Below are 23,937 nucleotides of genomic sequence, written 5' to 3' on the forward strand. Positions count from 1 at the left end.
AATTCTAATTCCTGCCAATTTAGTGTCGCCCGTCTGTCTAGTATACTTCGTCTTTTGGACAACACATGGAAAGAAAATGGGCAAAATGTATATATCCCAAATCAGAGGAGAGTTTGCTCTTGACACAAAAAGGGGGAAATGAAATTCATTTCAACCCCAGTTGTATATGTTTTCTCTCTTAACAAAGTCACACAATCCCACCACATATTTTAGTGCTGAATCTACACGAACGTGGCAGATTTATAAATCTGTGGGGACTCTTTTGTTTGTTCAACTCAAAAGGAACCCATTGTCCTCATACAGTGTACGGTATTTCATTACGTATTTACTCACTCAAGTAATTTCCCTTGAGTGCTTTATAAGAGATACTTATTTACATAAGTGTACAAGTCACTTACTCAACAGAGGGACTCACTTGCATTCTCACGACAGTTGAAGCATCATGTTCTTCTCCACACTAAATGTCCTCCCTCCATTTCTGCTCAGAGGCGCCTCTCTATTACTAAAATCAACATGAACGTACCCTAAAAACACCAGGCGTATATGAGGTAACCTTTTCTATTATGTAATACAAAGTAGGATTTATTTTTATTTTTATTGTGTGTTAACAAACATTTGCCCAGTAATCATCATAGTACTCTTTTGGGTGTGATTTCCTCATAAGACTTCTGGTTCCTGCCATGTCTCCCCATCCTTTTTCTGCTGTGTGGGGCAGCAGAGTCCTCTTCCTCGAGTGGCTTAGCACAGCTGGATTAGAGGGCTTGTCTTCATTAGGGTCGAGGATGAAGCGGAGCCTATCGCCAGCCACTCACGCTTACAATCACACTTAGGGGGCAGTTTAGAGTCTAAAATGAACACAACGTATGTTTTTGGAGTGTGGGAGGAAGCGGCAGTTGCTGCTGAAAACGCACGGAAGTCACAAGCTAATTCTTGACTGTGACATCACTGAACGGCTGTAACTAGTTTACTTCTACTTTTCTTCTTCTAATCCCCACGGAGGCGTGCGCGTACAGCGGGAGCCTGAGAACACTCATTTACATGACACAGTAGCGATTGCGTTTGGTTGTGGTTTCTCACAATTCTTTTCATGTGCACCATTGCTCTGTGTGTGCGTTGGATCCGCAGTGTCACACAGTCAGTCACCTGCTGTGCGACGACATCTCCAGAGTCCCAGAGGTCAGCTTTCAACTTCCTGCGCAGCTATCACAACACACGCATCATCTTGCCTTTTGCCGTTCATTTCCAGCATGCGACATTTACTAAATAAATTTACTAAATAAATAGTAAAGAAGTTGCACCTCTCTACATTTGGCTTTAGGCCAACCGACTATAATCATTTTGGCATATCACATAAATGAGACATTCCTGCAAGGGTGCAGCATTGCCAGCTCTCACACCCTTCTCTCAATTCGAGTTGCCCACGTGTGGCAAGGTGACATCGGCAAAACTATACACAGCTTGGAAACACGCACCTCGGATCAAGACTTCCTAACATGGTGATAAATTGTTGTTAGTGGACACAATGCACGTCAACTAGCGACGATCGAAAAAATGAATTCAATTGGGTTACTTTCTATTTAACAGGTCATGAATATTAAGGTTGTAACGTTTAAAAAAACAACTTGTCATGTGGCATTGAGGGGTATGCATGACAGTTGTGTTTGATGGGGCATTGTGACGACGAGCGGGTCAGCCTTTGGGAACATTTCTCCACTGCAAATGGTCAAAGAAGAGGCAGACGCCCCATTTTGTCGTTGTATATTGTTTGACCTTGTCTCCATCATTATCCAACAACAGATTTACCAGCACTGCAAGGTAGAAAATGAAGCAGACTTACACCCAGGAAGCAGCCGATGGCATGGAACACGCTTTGTTTTTGTTTCGCACGTCGTTCGGCTGCAAAAAAAAAAAAAGTCTGCATTCATGTAACTGGCACAGAGAAAGAGAGTGGGAGTAACACAGGCGGGGGCATGCGGACGGGGCTGCCAAAAAAATAGGCCAGCTGCTTATTTTGGGATTCCTGTCACTAAAGCAGCGGCACCTAATCAGCTTGCAAGTGCAGCTGTTGTGAGCGGACGATAGAAGGCAACAGTCCAAATATCATTTCAGAGTCATAAAACAACACGGTTGCTGGGATTGTTTTGTCTGTGTCTGTGTCTGTCATTTGTTGCTAGGCAGAGTTCGTGGGTAGTGAGGTGGGCGAGGGGGTTTGATACTCAGTCATAACTGAGACGCCAATTAAAATTTCAGCAAAATACAGAGGAAAAAAACCAGCCCTGATTGTCACTATTTTCCACCAATCAATGTGGAACTGTGTGAGCATGTCTGTTCGATTGCGTTCAAGCAGGGGTGTCAAACTCATTCTTTGTCGGGGGCCACATCGTAGATATGGTGTCCCTCGGAGGGAATGCATATAAATGAATGATCACTTTATATGATCGCATATACACAAGAAATTGATGGATAGCTAGTTTTGAAACCAGTAAGTAATTGATTGTTCAATTATTTTTAAATGTATTTTATAGCGGAGGATCGGTAACAAATAACACATTGCAGTATCTCATATCTCAGTGTTGTTAAAAATGAAAACAATTTGCAAGAAACGTGAAATTGATGCACGTGATTTGCCTTCGCGGGCCACATAAAATGAGGTTGCGGGCCGGATCTGGCCTCCGGGCCTAGAGTTTCACACCAGTGCATTAAAGTGTCTCAAGAAGTCTAATCTCTAAAATTAAACAGGAACTGGTCCCTTTTGGTTTGAAGCAGCCGTTTCCGGCTCATTCCAGGGCTTGTACTTTCACACGCACACGAGGGAATTCAACTAAATGGCCGGTAAATTTGGTGATATCTAGTCGCAAGACTTTTTGGCCTAGGCCATCTGATATGGGTGGGCTGTCTTTTTTTCTGCTTTCTCATTTCTCCTTTCAGAATTCGTCAATTGTGCCGCAAGCCCAGAAATGGAAAAAAACACGTATATTCCAGTAATGCTTGCTATATGTTGTTGCTTTGGCAACTAGAAGCAGCATCACAAAGCCGACAAAGGACAGGGAAAATGGCACTTAAAAAGTCAAGCAACAGATAGCCTAACGCCAGAAAAATACCACAAGCAAAATTATGAGCAGGGTTTTAATATACATGTTGATTAAGTCCGAAACAAATGCAGTATGATGCAACCTCAACACTTCTGACATTCAAATGTAAAGACAGAATGGTTTTTTTATGCCCACTCCTCAAAACACGGCATTCTGTCGACTGAAAATTACATTACAGTTGCTCAGGGCTCAGGTAACGGCCAATCACGTTGCTGAGCAACTGTGGTGTCATTTTCAGTCGACAGAAGTGACAAAATGGCCGCCCCTGGATTTTGCTGTTTAACTCATATTCCACAAACGCAACAATCATCAGAATGCCTTGTTTCGACTAGTGAAGGCGCATAGAACGTATTATTGCAAATAATTTTGGGGGTTGACTTCCTTCTTTGAGCATGAGCAACAATAGAAATCCGACATGATTGATTTTAATGGGCTTGAGCCCTCACTCGTTTCCATTGCATTATTTTACATTCTAGAGGAAGCCCAGCGGGACGTTTGTGACCCTCCGGCACACTAAACCAAAACCATCAGAGTCAATCCCGTTCGTCTAACCCACAACACCTTCTTGTGCTCTTGGAACCAAACACTTTGAATCAGAATGGGTTGCACAACCCGAAGAGTTCCTGGTGATGGCCAAGCGCCCATTTGAAATTCTTCAGGGTGAAACTGTAAAAATAACTGTTGTTTTGCCCAGTCGCTCTGATTCAAAGTCTGACCCATATAACAAAGAAAATCCCTGCAGTTCCTTTTGAGCCGCGTTCACATAATTTAACTTCCCGGATTAACCTCTTGGCCTCCTTCTAATCGGGTAGCTAGGTTTGGGCCAATTTGTTCTCCCAGCATTGCATCACAGCCAGGGGACAAGGACCCACACTGTATAGTTTTGGAACCATCAGATGAACGTTATACGAGGGACTACGTGGGAACGCATTCCCGGTTGTATTCCGGAGTCTGTAGGCGGGAGTTGGGCCGTGTAACCAGATTAGGGTAGTTGGTTTTGGGCCTGGTGAGGGGTGTCACAGGGACCCGATTAGCCCCTTAGCTTCACTAGCTACGATCTGAACCGCCTTAAGATACTTCCCAAAGATTCTTGACTTAGCTACTCCTATCCCAAGCTTTCCTGACCATCGCGTCTAGGGTGTGAATTATCGAAAACTTTGGCGAAAGAGCCATTGGCAGTTTCAACATTCTGTCAAACCTTTTCAAAGGACATCGTGGCAAGTGCATGGTCTTGGGCGAAGTCGAAAACCTCTATGAAAGGACATTTGGCAGCTTCACCAATCTGGTTGCAGTGGTCCTTGGTTTACGACAGCAAATGTTTTTATGTAAACCTTTTTTTTCAGCCATAAATATAAAACAATCACATGAAAGAAAAACAGTTTGCGCACCATTTCATGTCAGGACCCCCGTGTAGGTCGACACTTCCTCTTGATGAAAATCCAACATTTGTCCTCAGCATCCCTTGATGATAAACTTGTCAGCAATTTTAGTCTGCTGTTTCCCCACACAAATATGCACTCTGAGTAATCTTAGTGTTCTGTACTTTTGGAAGTTGCAGGCAAGAATGAAATATTAAAGCGCTTTATGGGGCCACCTAGTGGTGATCTATGGCTCTTTCCTCATGGTCTATAAAAGCAAATCACAAGGCATATGGACAACCATTCACACTAAAATTCATTCATACCTATGGATATTTAGTCTTCCATGACCCTAACATGCATGATTTTGGATTGTGGGAGGAAGCCAGAGTACCCGGAGAAAATGAGAAAAAAATGCAAACAGAAAGACCTGAGCAAAGATTCAAACAGACTCAACGATTCAAACTCTCGCCTGTGAGTCAGATGTGCTATCCACTAAGGATTAAAGCTCTAGTAGGTACAAGTGGTTGAATTGGATGATGTTGTACTGACAAAGATACTCCACTTAATCCTTTTTTTTGCGACTACGGGACAAGTGCCTGAGCAGGACTCAGGAATCAAACCATTCTCAGGTGCTTGCAATTACGTGAGAGCCAGGAAGGTGTTATAATCTTTTAATAAAAAGTAGAATTTGTTTGTGTGCAAAGTTAATTAAAATTGTTCTCTATTAACATGTGAGAAACAATATTTATTCACAGTGAATGATGTTCGTGCGACATAACAATGGGATACAGCTTTGATTTGATACTTAAAAGCAAAGCAATGACAAAGACGTTTGGGGGGACGAACCCATTCTTAGTTTTACACTGAAAAACTAACCTATGTTGTTTTTGTGCTCAGGCCAAAGTAAAAAAAAAAAAATTAAAAAAAACTTAAAAAAATACTGCCATTTTGTGGCATCTTGGTATTTAAAGTTGAAGTGGAGTGAGCTGCGTAGCTTCACTTGACAAAAGCTGTGCTTTGCCTCCATCTTGTGGCATCTGTAGGCAACCATAACCCTTTTTGGGAGCGTTTCATTGCAAAAATTTGGGGATTCACTGTATTTATATTTGCTTTATTTTATTTCCTCCTTTGGAAATGAGAGTGAATTTTTGTTGACACTTTTGACGACGGATGAAAAAATGCCTAACAAAGGTGACATTTTGACTCAGGAGTTCCGCCTCGAACAGATTGGGCTCTTCCCCTGTAATTGACTGTTATCAGGACAACGGTGAAAAAGAAAAGTGGTCCTCGAACCTGTCAAGATATCCGCGCGTGAGTGATCAAGTGATGTTTGAGGTGGGCGCTCTGCAGGAAGCCTCGCCCGCACACGCCGCACGTATGCGGCCGCTCGCCCGTGTGCGTCCTCAGGTGCTTCCTGAGGTGGCCACTGTGGGTGAAGCGCTTGGCGCAGTGCGCGCAGCAGTAGGGCTTCTCGCCCGTGTGGATCCTCATGTGGATCTTCAGGTCGCCCTTGCGGCTGCACTCCTTGCCGCACACGTGGCAGCGGTACGGCTTGGCGCCCGTGTGGCTGGTCATGTGCTCGGCCAGCGCGCTCACGCTGCCGCAGCGCTTGCCGCAGGCCGGGCACGTCTTAGAGCCCCGGTGGGACTGAAGGTGCTCGGTGAGACGTCCGGGGGACTCCGCCGCTTTGCCGCACACGGCGCAGCACGCGTCCCTCCAGTGGATGCGCAAAGCGTGATTCACCAAGTGGTGATTAAAGGAAAATGATTTGTCACACAGATGACAACGATAATCCTGCGTGACTGATGTCTGTGGGAAAACAGCGCTTTGCTCAGTTTGGTGGGCATCCTGACTTACGTCAAGGAATGGTGATTGCTCCGTTGAGGCAACAGGGGGCGGCAACGATTCAGTTTCCGCTTCACCCGTCTTACTCTCACAGAGTTGTAAAAAACTGTCACCTTTTTGTTCGTTTTGCTCCCGATGTGGATGCAGGACGCTGGATTCATCTCTGATCATGCTTTCTTCCTTCGGATCATCCCAGGGGGCTTCCTGTTTAATGTGGGGCACCTCTGATCCCATAAAACTAGTGGCTCCATTTGACTCCCATTCATGGGAATGCTGCTCAAGGGTATTTTCCCAGTTTTCCACCTTGTGCTCTGCTGATTGAAAGTCTGAAAAATATAGTACAGATTTTCTTAGGCATACTGTAATTGTCCGGATTACACTACTACCAATCGATGGATGTATTTTGAATGTTGATGCCAACCCCTAAAAAAAAAAAGAAGGGGGGGGTGTTATCTTCTTGAAATAAAATCTGATTTTCCTCCTTTCCTTATGGAAAAAGCAATGTTTTTTCCTGACTGCATCAACTTCCACAAAAATGCATATTTTCATTAAAGATAACGTGAGAAGAAAAATACATATTTTTTTTGTGGTCTGCTGATTTAAAGAAGTTTGAAAATACAGCGGCTATTTCTCAAGGGTAGATTTTCCCAAAGGTTTCATTGACTAAACACTAATATGGGAACAACAAAATGTATTATACACTGATCTAATACTGAATTGTGATTATTAATAATACACACTCACAACTAAAGCTGGATGATGTGGTCTTAAAATAAAAAATAAAATCACAAAAATTCGATTACCATTTACTTATCGAAAAAGCAAATGACAATCAAAATATTAAAAACAGGTTTTGCTTTTTTCCCTTCTGGGATTCGCTTTAGTCATATCATATATTTTGTGTACCTGTCCTTGTTTATTTCCACCCGTCACACTTATATTACAAACTAAGATGATAAAGTAATTACCCATGACTTCAGCTTTCTAACTTCTATATTATTGGGCATACCAGTGCCAAAGGTTGCCAGATATATACAATCTGGTATATATTTGTTATTTATTTGCCAGATATTTGTTATAATAATATATATCAATCCTGTACGAAACTTTTAGGTGCATGGGCAAACTTTAACAATAAACTGACCGTTTTTCTCCTGTGACACAAAATCCGATAGCACCCCTCGGAGGCGAATGATCTCCTTCTGCGAGCTGGAAGCTTCTTCCTCGTATTTTGCGATTATTCGCTGAAAAAACTCAAATATCTCCTCGGCGGCGGTGGCCAGACGTTCGTTCACAAAGGACTTGAGCAGCAACGGTGGTGACATTTTGAGATAACTGTTAATTTCGGCCCAGTGTTTACAAAACTGGCGTCTATCTGCTAGCTGCCTGCCTGGAGGTAACGGAAGTTTTTATTTATTTATTTTTTTTTTAAACATGTGTGACAATTGTTATTTGGTGCATTACCGCCATCATGCGAATGGAGTGTGCATTGGAATATAGCTCAACATTCAACTCCACTCATTTTAAAGTCATCATTACCCCTTTATAAGTCACTTTCCTTTCATCAACACATTTTAAAAGTTATGTGTATTGTAACGTGTAACTAAAAAAGGTAAATTACGTTTAACAAAACAGCATTGTACCGTAGTTTCAGTTTGCCTTTCATCAACAAATCTGATAATTGCAAAATTTGATAGTTGTTGCTAGTGGACAATAAGTGTAGTACTAATTACAAAAGAAAATACAGTACTGCAGTATTTTTTTTAATTCAAATCAAATTTATTTATACAGCCTGTAATCACAAGAAAGTCTCAAAGGGCTTCACATACCCACAGTTGACAAATATTAACGACATCCCTGAGCTTAACCCCCAGGAGGGCAGGGTAAAAAAAAAACATCTGAGGAAAAATGAGAAACCTTGAAAAGGGACTACAACTTCACTACATTTATTGAATATCACATCTTGTTAAAATGCATACATTTCATGTGAATCTGTATTTATGGCAGTATAATTGTCTTCATGTGTATTATTTGTGTCATTTGGCCAGGTTGAACCATTTATTTCATTCCCTAGGCCTGAAACCAATGAGACTCCAAACACAATAGTGTTAAATGGTGTACAGTATAAAACAAACATTAAATTATTCTACCTCATCATTGTATTGTGAGCAAACGTCAGTCAACGAGGCTGGGAAGAAAAAAACACAAGGGCCGTCACTATGAATATTTTTCGAATCCATGTTTATTCTATCCATTATTTCATTAATTGATTGGATACAATTTTATTTTGCATTAAAGTGCATTAAAGAACAATTTCCCCGATTACTGTTTATCAACCAATTATTGTTGTTTATTTGGTATTGTTTTGTAATTTAAAAAACAACAACTAAACAACATTTAGGCTATATCACACAAGAGGGATGTACTCACCTTTCTCAAAATGATTCAGTTATTGGTTCAGTCATTTTCCAAAGGAAAAGCAGATGTTTGCAAGTCTTATTTTGATTAAACACAAAAGATAATTAGTCCAGTTTTCATGGACTACAGAAATCAACATTGAGAGACTAAAATCAGACGATTTTGACCATTTTAAGTTAAACAATGGCTCAAAACGATTACTCACCTTTTAACGCACGATGCTGCCTTTTGGCCAAGTCGTTTTGTAAATGATGAGGTATGGTTCTCAAATGAGTTATGGTTGGATAAAGGTTAGATTTTGCTTTAAATTAACCCTCGTTTATTGGAATAGTTGTCAATCGATTAATTTTGACACCTCTAAAAAACACAAAAATAGGAAGTAATTAACTGTGCCACTATTGTTTTTTTTATTTAAATGGGATGTTTGTGTTGACTTTTAAAGCGGGTTGAGTGCAAAATAAATGTATAATTATTACTTAAATAAAAACCCTACAATTAAGTGTGCAACGTTCACGTATCCTGTGGTTGTAGACACCTGCGAGCATGCGCTTATTTATGAATTTGCTATTTATTCCAGCGTTTATTTAACAAATAGCTATTCCGGTCACTCAGCAACCTAAAGGGTTTCCAACACCATAGTTTTAAATAGTGTATAAAAACGAAACATCTTAAACGTAGCATGTGTCACGTTTTGATCGTCATCATCATAAGGCCTTATTGTTATGTTGAGGGAAAACATCATACACAACTACGGGGATGGCCTAGGTATCACCAATTTTACATAAAATTGGAAAGCAAATATATGAACAGTGGCGCTCTACATTTTTGTTGAAATACGATGTTTCTGTTGACTTTTATACATATGTGGGGTAAAGCTAATTCATAATTCCCCTCCGAAAACATTTAAACTCGTGCACCATTGCCCTACTTCCTCGTTGTTGACACCTGTGCGCATGCTCAAGGCGTGTGACTTCCTGGCGCCTAACGTTGCCCTGTGAGTGGGCTGGCCCCAGGACCACTCCACTCCGCTCTGTTGCCGAGCCACAAATTAAACACGTCAGCCCCGGAGCTCCCAGCAGCGGTCGGATATGTCGGAAAGTGGGTGCCAGGAGCCGGCGACGCGGCCCGGCAGACCGCCGGTGGGCAACCGGGTGACGGTGGTGCTGGGCGCGCAGTGGGGCGACGAGGGGAAGGGCAAAGTTGTGGACCTGCTGGCGCAAGACGCCGACATGGTGTGCAGATGTCAGGTTGGTGTTGCGTTCACTTATCTCGCGCCCTCGGTTGAGCTAGTAAGCGGGGAAAATTCGTCATCCTATTCCTGCCTCGCTGGCTTCATTTCCCTTTTTTTAACATCTCCACCAAGCTAACCCATTAACTGGCGTGCAGCCCAGTATTAACAGACAGTTTGTTGCCAATATGTTGTTTTTCTGCTCAGGTCACCTTGACGTCTTGCTAGGTGTTTTAGCTCACCTATTCGTAGCGGGTCTTTGAGGGCACCTTTTGGGTTGGTCTGAAGTGACCGATCAGGCGCTAGCTTTGAACTAGCAGCAATGGTGGCCCTTTCTCTCAAAGATGACGTGATGTTCGTACACTACTTGACAGAGTGACACACCTAACACATACACTTGGACTGAAGAATTTAATTGGAAGGCGACTTTAAGTCACTATATGATATCAGTCTTCGTCATAATTCCGTATTTCTCTCCACAATCCACACCCTACTGTGATCACATAATGTAACAGTAATTGGGTAACGTGACTAATGAAAGTATACAATGTATCTTTTATTTTTAGTTTTCCAAAACTGATACTGTACTACAAACGTATTTTTTCTCATAATCTGCCATTCACATGTGAGCAGCATTGCCTACGCTTGTCATTATGTTTGAATTGCACAGTTAATATATGCATACTCATTAGGTACACAAATAAGAGCCAATACCCAAAGATACAAAAAACAAATTCATAAAAATGTATTGTATGTTATTTCCCCCTTAATTGGCTGCTATTGACAGCACTATGTACACTTGTCACCTATTTGGACATGACACAGAGCCGATGCCAAAAATGTGCCTTTATAAAACAAATATTGTAGATTATTTCTGCCATAAAGCACAATTATTGACACGTGAGCAAAGTTGCCAACACCTTTGTTACATACTACATTTGCGTATGACAATTTTAGTTAAGATATATTTACTGTAAGTACACCATTGAGTTTACTGTAAAAATGTGCTTTTATTAGTCTAACATTGAACATAATTCCGTCCATAAATTGCCATTATTGACATTGGTACCTAGATTTTGTCACATATACCAATAATATGCATTTATATAGCTAATAGTGTATGTTATTTATTTGCCATATAAAAGCAAGACACCTAAGTTGCCGCTCCTGATGCCAGTGTTGAAGTGCTTTAAATACCTTGAAAGTGGAAAGGCGTGATACATATGTAATGCATATCTTGAGAAGTGAGCAGCTTTCTGTACACTTTTTTCATATGTATTTGGCTATACCACATGTACAAACGACAAAGAGTACTCATTAGGTAGGCGAATAACATCCCATCGAAAAAATGTGCGTGTAAAAAGATATTTCAAGTCCTTTTTTTCAAAGCAAATTTTAAGCTGTTTAATTAAAGGTTTTTATCCGTAGAATTGCATCAGATGGTCTCACGGGTTGTGTATTGCTCACGGGTCTGGTGTGAGATGTTTTGAGTGGCGTGGTGTGTGCCAGGTGTCGTTTCAAGAGCTTTTTATAAAACAGCCTTTGCCAGCACTCTTGGCTCGGCCGGTGTTCCTTACTGACCCGCGAGTCACACGGTGTTAACAGCTCTGGGACATGGGTGGTGGGCGGCAGGAGTGGGTGGAAGGTGACAGACCGAGTGTTGGGTAGTGGTCGTTACGATGCACTGTCGTCACCGAGGTGATGATTGGCTGCAGCCAAAGCTATGGAAAAGTTGTTTGGTCAACACATATCTGGTACGCAAAGAAAGGTTTACAGTGGAAATAACAAACATGTTTTCTGTAAAAAGGCCCGAGGGAATGACTTGAACTAGAGCAGACAATATGAACATTTTGCAATTTCTCGTCCCGCATATTTCGTAAGCGACAGGATATGCAACTGCCTCAGGTTGTATAGCCACATGTCTACTCTATAAACACGGACAGTTTAGTTCAGCCTCCGGCAAGCAGACTTTAACAACAAATATGCTTTGGAAGAATGTCAAAACTTTTTGTTTAATAACTTTTTTCAGAATACAAACTCAACTGTGATATATGGCATCCCGTTGCACATATTTGGCATCCCGTTACACACTTGAGTGATACTGTATTTCCTCAAATAAGGGTCTGTGTCTTATTGAAGTGCTGGATGCGTCATCTCCCCGAAGACTAGGAATCACGTTCCTCAAATTGACACTTCTCTTTTCCCATACAAATAAATAAATTGTTACAGTACGGTGTAGCCTAACCCAAACCAAAACAGCACCTGCAATTATCTTACTCCTGTGAAAACTCTTCCGACTTCCTTCTGCAATTCTCCATTACAGTCCTTTTATTTTGGTATTTTATTATTTTGGGTATTTTATTTTTAATATTATTCTTAAAAGTGTGTTTATGAAAGTCAACCATCTGCAATTTAGTAAACCAATGCCACTATGTGCGTGAATAAGATGTCTATTTTGCTTGCGAAAAACAAAAGTCTTTAACATAAATGTCAAAATTGTTGCAAAACACGTCAGCTGACTGTTCCGTTGGCCCTGACGGTAACTCACTAGTTGAGGTGTTTGTACACACTAATGTTATGACACAGGGGGCACTTTTGCCCGGAGAGTAAGCGCTAGTCTGAATACACACACTTGTATCATGACATAACCGTTTCCGGAGAGTAGAAGCACATCTTCGTGGAAGTCACGAGGATCAAAAACGAGCTCTTCAAGGTAAACCGGCCCATTTTCCCGCCAGTAGAAGCACGGCGAGGCCCACCACTCCCACAGTCTGACTTTGATTTTGATTTACGAGTCTACCCTAAAGTATTTGTGTCTGCAGAAACCTTGTCCGCTGCCTTTGCGCACTAAACATGTTTGGGCCATGACGATCCAACGTTGACATGACAAGTGCCCTCGGCCGCTTGTAAAACGATACTTCAAGAAGTGGGCGTGGCAAAGGGTCGGGCATAATAGTGGTTGGTTGCCAGCACCATCGCTTGAGTCTTTTCACCATGGCACCGCAGCACTGCCAAGTAACCGGCGTAAACAGCCAAGAACAAAATGCCCAACATGTACCTGCTTCACATTGTTGACTTTTTTTTTTTTTTTTTTTTAATTCATTCTGTCAGCTATTCTTTGTTACTTCATTAGTAAGCACAGATGAAGGAAAGGCACAAATGAAGATGGACAGCAATACATTTATTTTTCCTTTTTTGTTGTCACTGTCAGCTTGCATTGGGTCCAAATAGAGCAGCGACGTCACCCATCAGGGTTTCGCTTAGTTAGCTAGGTTTGCGCCAATTTTGTTGGTTAATCAGCACAGGTTATTAGATCTTAAAAAGCTTTGGCCTCACGCCTGAACGAAGGATGCGCAACAAATTTACATTTACTTTTCGTCATTACAATCGCTTCTGTTGAGAGCCAAATAGGGATTCGTTGTTTCTTGGTTAGTCTCGTGTTTTCAGCATGATTGATAAAACTCATCAAATAAAAAATGTATTTGTCGCTTTGCTAGCGTCACAGTCATCCAGCTGTTGAAAATTATCCTCCAGCTCGCCGGACATGTCACATTTCCTCGGCCCGCTTTGATAATCTTTGACACACTTTTCACACTATGATCTCAGAACAACTAGTCCATTTTGTAAGTGCCCCAAGTTCTAAATGTTTGCTCTACTTTTGGGGTGTTGCTGTCCGTGTCCAGGAATAACCAGAAGTGCATGCGGTCGGAGCACATGCTGCGCCTCGTTTATCGCCTCGGGCTGCTTTGGAAAAGCGAACACATCCTGGTCACGGGGCAGCTCAGCAGCTCATGAACAAGTGCATTCAATATTGAACTAGTTCCAACAAGTGCCGGAATATTTCATTTCTTCAAATATATTTGGCCTTGGTGGAGGTCTGCCCTCTACTGAGTGACATTCCAGATCGCGATTACATGCAACAGCTCACCTGCTCTAAAAATGGGAGTGGATCTCGGGCAGTGGACTTGGAACAATTTTTAAAACGCTGCTTGTTGTTACCTGCTAAACTATTCAGTCTGCATTCCAGCTCAGTCAAACAAAGTTGCCGAACTTTCCAATGGCCATCTCTTCAAGTGTGTGTCTGTGTGTGTCTCCTCTGCAGGGCGGGAACAACGCAGGGCACACGGTGGTGGTGGACTCAGTGGAGTACGACTTTCACCTCCTCCCCAGCGGCATCATTAACCCCGATGTCACCGCCTTCATCGGTGCGTTACGCCCGACTGGTGGCCGCTTTAGTGGCGTTTACATGCCACCCCTTAAGTACCACCTACAACACGCCCTTTAGGACCGCCTATCACACCCATCTTAAGTGTAAGCTATTGCACCCCCTTTAGCGCCAGTACTGTTAGTGCCCCCTTCTCGTCACCCCTTTAGTACCATCCACACGACCTGTAACTCTCCCCTTCGTACCACTTAGCCTAGCCCCTTTAGTGCAACTCACTGCACCCCTTTCAGTGCCTCTGCCCTTTTTTAAACTCGCCTTCAGCGTAATAGTTGTGACCTGCAGCCAAACGTCAATGCATCGACACTAGTTTCATGAACTAATGGGATCCTTTGTTAGCCTCACACGCACGTGCACTTAATATGCTTAAAAAATCTTTGCAATAATATGTTGTATGCAGGCGCACTCGTCAAAACAAGGCAATTTGATTAATATTGCGTTTGTGGAATATGAGTTAAGCTGTCAAATTCACCCATTTTTAGCCATCTCAGGGGGCGGCCATTTTGTCACTTGCTGTCGACTGAAAACGACGTCACAGTTGCTCAGGTAATGACCAATCGCTGCTCACCTGTTTTCTGAAGCTGCGCCATGATTGGTTGTTATCCGAGCCCTGAGCAACAGTGATGTCATTTTATAGACTTTATAAAAACTCAAATGGCCGCCGCGGTGGGCCAATGACGGTCTTTCTGGTTTCATTTCCTCTGAAATGAAAAAACGTTTCATCTCTTTTAGAGCGATGGACATTTTGACGCGTTTGTGTAGAAGTGTACACTAACGTATGTAAGCACTCCTCCTCACAGCCTTGTTCTGCTTTTGTTCTTTCGACATCAGGTAACGGTGTCGTGATCCACCTCCCTGGCCTGTTCGAAGAGGCCGCAAAGAACGAGCGCAAAGGCAAAAGTGAGTTGACTTTGCTCAGCGTGAGTTGCCGCGTGTGGCGCCGCTTCCGTCGCTTGAGTGTCAAACTGTATTTGGGGGCGCAGGTCTGAAAGGCTGGGAGAAAAGGTTGATCATCTCGGACAGGGCGCACATCGGTAAGTCCCGCCTGAAGATGTGTGCGGGACCTTCTCCAAGTTGCGAGTGTGTATATCTGCTCTCTGCCTTCTCCGCAGTGTTTGATTTCCACCAAGCCGTGGATGGCGTTCAAGAGCAGCTGAGGCAAGAGCAAGCGGGCAAAAAGTAAGGAATCGCCATGGCTACCACACAGAAACACACACAATGAGGGGAAAAAAAAATATTCATAGTTTCATCTTGTATTTCTTGGTATTGTTCGATAGGTTCCATAACTTAGATGGCAGTATTTTTCTAGTAAATGGGCTTTCACTTATATAGCGCTTTTCCACCTACAAGGCGCTCCACAGTGACTCCCCATTCACGCAGCATAAAGAGCAACTGGGGGTTCAGAGTCTTGCTCAAGGACACTGACATGGTCAAAGGGGCAGGGGATTGAACCCACAACCTCTAGGTTGGGAGAGGACCACTCTACCACCGAGCTATGCCGGCCCATAATGTGACACGATAACATAAACACATGTTTAGGCGAGCAACGGCCGGGTTCAATCTCCGGACTTAAACCCAATCGAGCATGCATTTGACCTGCTAAAGAGCATACCGGAGGGAGTAACCTCTTTTCAAATCCTGGAAAAGCATCACTGGTGCTTATAATGTTCAAAAATGCCTAAAGTGAACATTTTCAGGGTTGATAAACCGCTTGGATTTCTGGATGGATGAAACACTTGAATGTGTCACTGTTTATTTTATCTGACTGAGTAGTTTCCATAAACATGCACGAACAATTCTTTTTTGCGAACGGCATAACTCCATACGGATGTATATGTACTTGTAAAACTGTTCACGGCGTGTGTGAAGAATGTCGAGCGGGAGCCCGCCGAGCATTCCGATCATTAGCATCAAGAAAGGCTCCAGTAATTCCTGTTGAAAGCTGGCGCGTCTTCATGGCCCTGGACACTCTGCCAGAGTGAGAGTGTGTGCGCGTTAGAGAGCGAGAGAATGCTTTTAAAGGCTCGGGTCGACGGCTGCAAGCAACGAGCTGGTGCCTTTCCAACATCTCCAGGCATCCTTCAAGCAGCGCTCCGATGGATCCGAGTCACACGACGAGCCGCGCGTTGCCAGAAACGTTTAAACCTTCAAAGAACGCAGACACGATGCAATAAAAACGCTCACGGGGATTCATTTGCAGGGCAGTGCAAACCGCAATGCAAAACACATGATCAACAGCATTGATTAAAAGAAAAAAAGAAAAAAAAAAGCGGTTTAGTTTGGGGTGTCGTGACGTATTTACGGCCTATCAAGTTCCCACATGGAACCTTCTCATTAAAGTGGAACTGCTGTACATAAATACAGTGCAGCTCTGCCGCTGGCTAAGCACTTGCTTTTGGCAGACTCATTTGAAACGACCTTTGTTGTTATTCGAGCTTAGCATTTCAGCCGCTTCACATGGTTTACTGTTGTACTTGTCTACACCCGTATTTCCATCCATCCGTTTCCATTACTGTACTTGACTTTGGACAGGAGGCGAGATGAATGCTGGACTTGTCGCCAGCCAATCACAGAAACTAGATAGAAAAATAGTCTAGATTTCTTTTTGATGTTATTGTGTACGTGTTTTAATTGGAGAATTCATGACTAGCAGTTTTTTTTTTAAATGCTTATTTCTGTTCCTGTTTACACAATATAAAGATTGCGTTTTGCATTTTGTTTCTTTATTGTACCCAATGTGAACCGAACCGTTTCATTTCCTGTTCTGTGGTTATAATCGCGCTTTTCCTTTGTGCTCTTCCTGTGCAGACATCAGACATCATTTCAAAAAATGAAGAAAAAAAACCCACCTAAAATAATAAGTGAAACACACTTGTGTGACTATGCTCACTGACTTCGGAAGCATATTTTTCCACAAAATTTGAGTAGCACTCAATGTCTCACTTTTGAGGCATTCTGCTCTGAAGGTTTAAAGTGTCGTAGCCAACAGAGTGACTGGTCTCAGCGTGTTTTACATAGTTTCGCTCTTTGGCAGGGTTAATGATGAAACCCAATAATGTGCAAGGATAGCTGGTGTGCACGGCCAGCCAATTACAGTACCCGCGTGCTACAGTACCCTCTTTTAATAGTGCGAGTCTCATGTTAATGGCTAGCAAGCCGAAAAGGGAAAATGCAGTGTCGGCAAAAAATCATCAGGTGACTGCTGACGTCTCATTTAGTGCTCAATAAAATGTGCTAAATCCAAATATTCAAGCTTCCGCTTTATAAGGTTGACATGTGATTTTTAAAATGACTAACTGAATGTTAATTTTGTCTTTGATTTTTGCATCGCTCAGCCTGGGGACGACAAAGAAGGGCATCGGGCCAGTGTATTCTACCAAGGCGGCGCGCAGTGGCCTCCGGATATGCGACCTGCTGGCGGACTTCACACACTTCTCCGAAAGGTTTGCGAATCTTTTATCTTATGCGCGTGCCCCTCCACAGTACCGGAAAGCTGTAACGTAACAATGTTCCCCAAATTAGCGCGGTCTTCGACAACTCTTAAATTTAAGACACTGAAAACTTGACACATGCAGAACTTAAGGTATTTATTTGAGGGAGGACTTTATTTGTACACGTTTTTTTCATTTGACTTCGCTGTAAACTTGAGCTTTACAGGTGCCGTGCTGTGCAGGTGTGTGCATGCGACAGCAAACATGCCAAATTGTGAACCTATCGCATTTTCTCAGCAGCTGTTTCTGTACTCAACTGCAGAGGGTACCAGACTGTTTAGTTGCAAGCTTTTCTTCGTGTTTTTTCTTTGTTTGGACTCTACCGTAAACTTGAGCTTGACAAGTTCCTTATCTGCTGTGATATTGACAGCATGCATGTAAAGCTTTGTCATAATTCCTCACATAGTGGCTGTTTATTTACTCAACTGCAGAGAGTCCCGAGCATCTATTAGGGGGAGGCCTTCATTTTTTTTTTTTTTTAACCCAACCGTAGACTTCAGCTTTACAGCTGCCATGTCAGCTGTGGTAATAACCATCACATGGTGTCCAGAGATATTTACTCAACTGCATTGGGCACTTGCCATCTACTAGGGTTAAAGCATTTATTAGGGGGAGGCCTTTATTTTGATACATTTTGATTTAAAGTCAGTTGTCAACTTCATGTTCACATGTCTGCTGTGCTAATAAAAACAATCTTTAACTCAACCTTAATTTCATTTACATGATGTATTGTCCAGAGACATGAAAATGTATTCGACTGCGGACGGCACCTTGCGTCTCCTCGGGTTCAGGCATTTACACATGCTAGCTAATGTTTGTACGCACTTTTTTCTAAACTCAACCGTAAGCTTCAACATTACAGATACCATGTCAACCACAACACACATGGAATTAGACACGACTTGCAACTGATTTGCTTTTACTGAAGTAAAAAAGGAGTCGTCCATTTGGGGTGTGGTGCTTAATTTTTACAAATCCCGTTGGCCTCCTCTAGATTGAAGGCAACGATCTGGATTGTTGTTTATTTATTTATTTTTTTAAATAAGGGAGCCTTTGATTATTTGTTTTTATTTTTTTATGTAAGACTATTTTTTATAAATGTGGATGAGAAGGTGCATCTCGTTGAATGATGCAGGTATAAAGTCTTGGCCCGGCAGTACCAGGCCATGTACCCCACTCTGCAAATAGACATGGAGGGCGAGCTGGTCAAATTAAAGGTAAAGGCTGGAAAATAGTACGCATAATTGCCCTAAAAATTCATAACCCCGTTAAACGTGTTTTTTTTTTTTTTTTCTCCAGGCTTACGTGGAGCAGATCAAGCCAATGGTGAGGGACGGCGTGCACTACATGTATGAGGCTCTTCACGGGCCTCCCAAGAACATCCTGGTGGAGGGAGCGAACGCGGCGCTGCTGGACATCGACTTTGGTCAGTTGTGAAACGAACGTGCATGTCTCCCGTGACTGTGTATGTCTAAACATATACAGTAATCCCTCCTTATATTGCCGTTCATCTATTGTCGATTTTTCTGTTAAATATTTAACCATGTTCAACCACAAGTGGCTAGGTTTGCTACTTTTATTTAAAAAAAAAAGAAGAAATGTTGCTAGAGGGTTAATAAATGTTGCTAAATTGGCATCTCAAAACCCTAGCTCCACCCCTGGTCATCATGATAATGAATGCCGTACCCCCCCCCACACACAAAAAAAAAATGTGACAGTGAGGCATCGTTCTAAACTCCACACTGATAGAAACAATTTGGTGCTATCAGGGTGCAGTGCCCCTCTCATGACAGTTGAAAGGAAACTGGCAAATGTCACGGCAGCAGCAGTAGCAGACCAAGTGACAAGTGACTTCCTTTGTCATTTGTTTGCCAAAATTCCCTGAAATGATTGACAGGATCACCATGCTCTGCCACATCACGCCTGCTGATTTACACTGGCCGCCACGGGCATTGAACCCGTGTCCTTTTGATGACACAACACTCGACTGTGATGCACGCGCGTGTCGAGGCACTAACGTTTGATTCCCATTTGCTCCAGCTGTAATAAAAATAAAAAAGCAACAGTAAAAGCATTGAAGTCCCAATCAAGTGGTACGATTTGGAATTATAGTGCATGCATCAGAAAACCTTTGGAATAGATGTGTCATGTGAGATGGCAAGAGGTTGGCTCAGCAATGGATTAACTCTTCGTTTGGCTTTTTCTTTGGCTTTATTATGAGAAGAATGTACAGGGCACTTTACTGGAAGTCGGACTCCACTTTGTGCTGTCACTTATTAAATGATGTCTCATTGTTTTCTTCTTTCTTTCGCTTTCGTTGTTTTCTTTCTTTCTCTTCCTCCTCTTATTGTCGACTCGTGATCGCAGTTATTCACATTTATTGTGGTTAACTTTTGACACTTGCGTGATGAATAAGAATGTTAAAGAGATGAGTTTATGACACCAATCTCCTTCACATGCCAACAACATTAACCTTAGGTAATACTTGTTTTTTTCTTCCTGCGTTTGTGTATCGTGCAGTTTAATTATACACACAAGTTTATACACTTTTATGACAGTTGCAAAGACGATATTCTTGTCAAAGAGTTCTTAGAGTTGTCAAAGGCTTTTTTTGGAATGTTGGACATAATCGGAGGACCTTCGGCGCAGTCGACCCGCTGCATTGCCAGCGGTGTCCGGTTGTGGCTACTCGACATGACCCAGTTGGCTCGCCAAGTATATCAGGACGCACTAAAATAAACATGTGTTATGTCAACCTAGGGAGTATATGTAAACCAGTGGTAGGAAGTACTTTACTGTAGTGGCCTCAGCATGGAGCTTTTTTGTGGAATTTAAATGGTTATTTTTCTGTTTTTTTACTTTTACTCCTTACATTTGGCAAAATTGGCTTGATACTTTTTTTTTTTTCCCAACCTCTGAAGATAACGTCAACAGATGTAAAAAGTGTCTTTTGACTTCAGGACAAACTAACCACTTTTGCCACCTGCGTACACTCGATAGCAAAACTAAGCAAAACCATCGTCACAAAGCACATATTAACAAGTTTGTGTCTTTTTCAGGGACGTATCCGTTTGTGACGTCGTCCAACTGCACGGTGGGCGGGGTGTGCACGGGCCTCGGGATGCCGCCACAGAATGTCGGCCAGGTTTACGGAGTGGTCAAGGCCTACACCACCCGGGTGGGCATCGGCGCCTTCCCATCCGAGCAGAACAATGTACGTCAACAAACAAAGCTATCTAAATATATTGTACATAAAGATAGTTTTTCGCGTGTGTTGCAAAATTGTACAAGTGTAGTCTCATGAGGCAAATCATTAGGTACACCTATAGGCACGTGCTGTATCTAAATAAGTAAAATAAGTAAGTGCCTATGCAAATAGGGCTTTTTAATACTTTTTAATCAATCAATCAAAAATGGGCATTTAGTTTTTGATGCAGCTCTTCACAATGTGCAATAACTAATACCTTTCAAACAGCACCATCTAGAGGAGGCTTTGTGGCATTGCTGTCAATAATAAGCAAGGTCAAAACGCATTGAAGCGCTGTAAAATGTTTTTAACCCTCAGAAAATTGTGGTACATTACAATGGATTTTTGTTTTTACATATTTGTCTTGAATTTATCTATATGTATATATTTGATAATGTTCATAGCTTTTCAATTTAAAAACGTAATTTATGCATTTAATTTTTTTATAGTCACAAAACAATAGTATGTTATGCTTTTTAGTTTTTTATAATAAGCTTTCATTGCTGATGATATGACACATTGTTTTTTTTGCCTTTTTTTAAAATTCATTCACTGCCAGACATTTTCAGACCCTCTTTTACCCTAACGTTTGAAAAAATGTGGAAAAAATATATATACGTTCCTGGGATTGAATGGCTGGACTGTGAAAAGACATAAAAACCGTTTTTGGCAATGAATGAGTGAATGATTTAAAATATGTTTTAATATTATATTAAAACCTATGCTATATATTATATTAAAACCTTGTAACCTATGCTCATTTATCATTTACAATATTTTTGAAAATATTTTATTAATAATGGAGTAATAAACCTTCGTCACTACCATGCCAATCAACTGTCAGAAATGTAAAAAATTAAATTAAGCAGTTTACATGACTCGTCTGCCTATCAGTGGCGACATTTTCGATTCTGTTTTTAACTCGTTCAACCAATGGGTACCCATGTTGTGGCATTCAGGACATCGGCGATCTGCTGCAGACCCGCGGCAAGGAGGTTGGGGTGACCACAGAAAGGAAGCGGCGCTGCGGTTGGCTGGACCTGGTGCTCATCAAATACGCGCACATGATCAACGGCTTCACGGCGTGAGTTCACCACCTTTCGCACAAATGTTATTTCAGCAATCCGGGCTGAATCTCTGCACTTTGTAGTTTAGCACTAACCAAACTGGACATACTTGACGTCCTCCCTGAGATCAAAGTGGGCGTGGCATACAAAGTTGACGGCCAAACAATACCGTACTTCCCAGGTGAGTGAAGAACCGTTTGGTTGTTGTTGGTTTTTTAAAACACCATTAAGGATGCGATATTCAAGTGATGTGACTGTGTGGGTAGCCAATCAGGAGGTGCTGCTGCATGTGGAGGTCCAATACGAGACGCTGCCAGGCTGGAACAGCAACACGACGGCCGCCAGGAGCTTCGACGAGCTCCCGGAGAACGCTCAGAAATATGTGCGCTTCGTGGAGGAGCACGTCGGAGTGCCTGGTACGAATGCACGCCGAGCAGAAATAACATCACAATTGTTTCCCCAGCTATGACTTCGCTCGTTAGAATACATTGTGGTCGTCAACAGTTATAGCAGAAGTTGTGTTCCTAAAAAATACTTTGGATATTATCGTAACACAATGCACAGTTAAAACGTTAACACTGTTCAAAATTAAAGGGCAAAAAACTACTTGAAAAGGATTTAATCTTCAATTCATCCGCCGGTTTTCCACTTGTAGATGAGAATAATAAAATCCAATGGATACAACAACTAGGCAATTTATTATTTTATGCTGTCATCAATGTGTGAAGTTCGACTGAGAAATAATGGCAACACCCTTAGTTGAATACCTACATAATCTTGAAGATAATCCAGACAGGGAAGCCATTTTGTGAGTTTTTACACCGGGTGTAAAATGTCCTTTTGTGTTTGCTCACAGTCAAATGGATCGGCGTGGGCAAGTCTCGGGAGTCCATGATCCAGCTCTTCTAGACACCACCAACATCCAGACAGCCTCTTCCAACGCGCAAACACACAAACAGCCTGACTACCTGACTGGACCCTCTTGATTCCTGATGCGACTGTCAGATTTGGAAGGCTTTTTACACACTGTACTGTCAGAACCGCTTCCGTGCCGGGATTTTAAACCTCATTAGCCCTTTGTACCAGTGCCTCAATAAGCTCAGCATACACCAGCGCCATTAACATGTGAAGCCACCCACACTGTTTGAATCGCGCTATGCCTGTCCTATTTTAAAGATGCTTTTGTGTTTTATTCTGTCAGTCAGGTGGACATGACACTTTCTTGACTTAAAGGTAAAAGGGATCTTTTCATATTGACTTTTTTTATTTTTCTGTCAAAAGAAAAAAAAAAGACTCAACCAAATATTTAAAACTTGTAGCCTCTCATTGCTTCCTCATGTTACACACAATGCATGCCACTTTTTAAAAAGGTTTTATTTTCAAGAGATGAGTTTCCCTTTAATCGCCACAGAAAATCTGGTGTAACTCTTACTCACTCTTGGTTTGTAATTGTTGTAACTGTTGCACTTTTTTTTGGCAATTTAAATCAGTTGTATGGATCCAGAGAAAATGGAGCTCCAGCCTCACCTTGTATGTATGTATATATTTATATATATGTATGTATATGTGTATGTATATATATATATATGTATGTGTATGTATATATATATGTATATGTATATATATATGTGTATATATGTGTGCGTATATATAGATGTGTGTGTGTATATATGTGTGTATATATATGTATGTGTATATATGTATGTGTGTGTGTATATATATATATATATGTGTATGTATATATATATATATATACACATATATATGTGTATATATATATATGTGTATATATATATATGTGTGTATATATATATGTGTATATATATATATATATGTGTATATATATATATGTGTATATATATATGTATATATATGTGTATATATATATGTATATATATGTGTATATATATATGTATATATATGTGTATATATATATGTGTGTATATATATATGTGTATATGTATAT

The 23,937-nt window shown here is 41.7% G+C and overlaps 2 protein-coding genes across 8 annotated transcripts in view; one reads left to right on the forward strand and one right to left on the reverse strand.

The window, feature by feature from the left end:
- LOC147140195 (uncharacterized) overlaps positions 1-7,699 on the reverse strand; it is a 21,191-nt gene extending 13,492 nt beyond the window's left edge. Inside the window, exons 1-5 of one of the 6 annotated variants that reach the window (XM_086045448.1) lie at positions 7,443-7,699; positions 4,481-6,624; positions 4,291-4,389; positions 1,838-1,896; positions 881-1,200 (exon numbers count right to left, since the gene is read on the reverse strand). In XM_086045448.1, coding sequence (XP_085901574.1) covers positions 5,750-6,624; positions 7,443-7,623 — 1,056 coding nt within the window. In that variant the 5' untranslated portion in view covers positions 7,624-7,699 and the 3' untranslated portion in view covers positions 881-1,200; positions 1,838-1,896; positions 4,291-4,389; positions 4,481-5,749. Of the gene's footprint in view, positions 1-647; positions 846-880; positions 1,201-1,837; positions 1,897-4,290; positions 4,390-4,480; positions 6,625-7,442 lie in introns of those variants that run through there. The other 5 variants (XM_086045447.1, XM_086045446.1, XM_086045450.1 and 2 more) reach the window with 5 other exon arrangements.
- Positions 7,700-9,512: 1,813 nt separating this feature from the next.
- adss2 (adenylosuccinate synthase 2) lies at positions 9,513-23,274 on the forward strand. Of its 2 annotated transcripts, none has more exons than XM_086045441.1 (13): positions 9,513-9,963; positions 14,047-14,149; positions 14,998-15,066; positions 15,150-15,200; positions 15,279-15,345; positions 17,502-17,609; positions 18,793-18,874; positions 18,957-19,083; positions 20,717-20,871; positions 21,864-21,988; positions 22,055-22,152; positions 22,238-22,387; positions 22,828-23,274. In XM_086045441.1, the coding sequence occupies exons 1-13, from the start codon at positions 9,805-9,807 to the stop codon at positions 22,878-22,880; spliced, it is 1,347 nt and encodes a 448-aa protein (XP_085901567.1). In that variant the 5' UTR covers positions 9,513-9,804; the 3' UTR covers positions 22,881-23,274. The 2 variants fall into 2 exon arrangements, with proteins under 2 accessions (XP_085901567.1, XP_085901568.1); XM_086045442.1 differs by having other exon boundaries at positions 9,814-9,963; positions 14,047-14,255.
- The last annotated feature ends 663 nt before the right edge of the window (positions 23,275-23,937 follow it).

This window comes from Filicampus tigris, chromosome 11 (assembly GCF_054856515.1).
Source record: "Filicampus tigris isolate MCC_2025a chromosome 11, RoL_Ftig_1.0, whole genome shotgun sequence".
NCBI lineage: Eukaryota > Metazoa > Chordata > Actinopteri > Syngnathiformes > Syngnathidae > Filicampus > Filicampus tigris.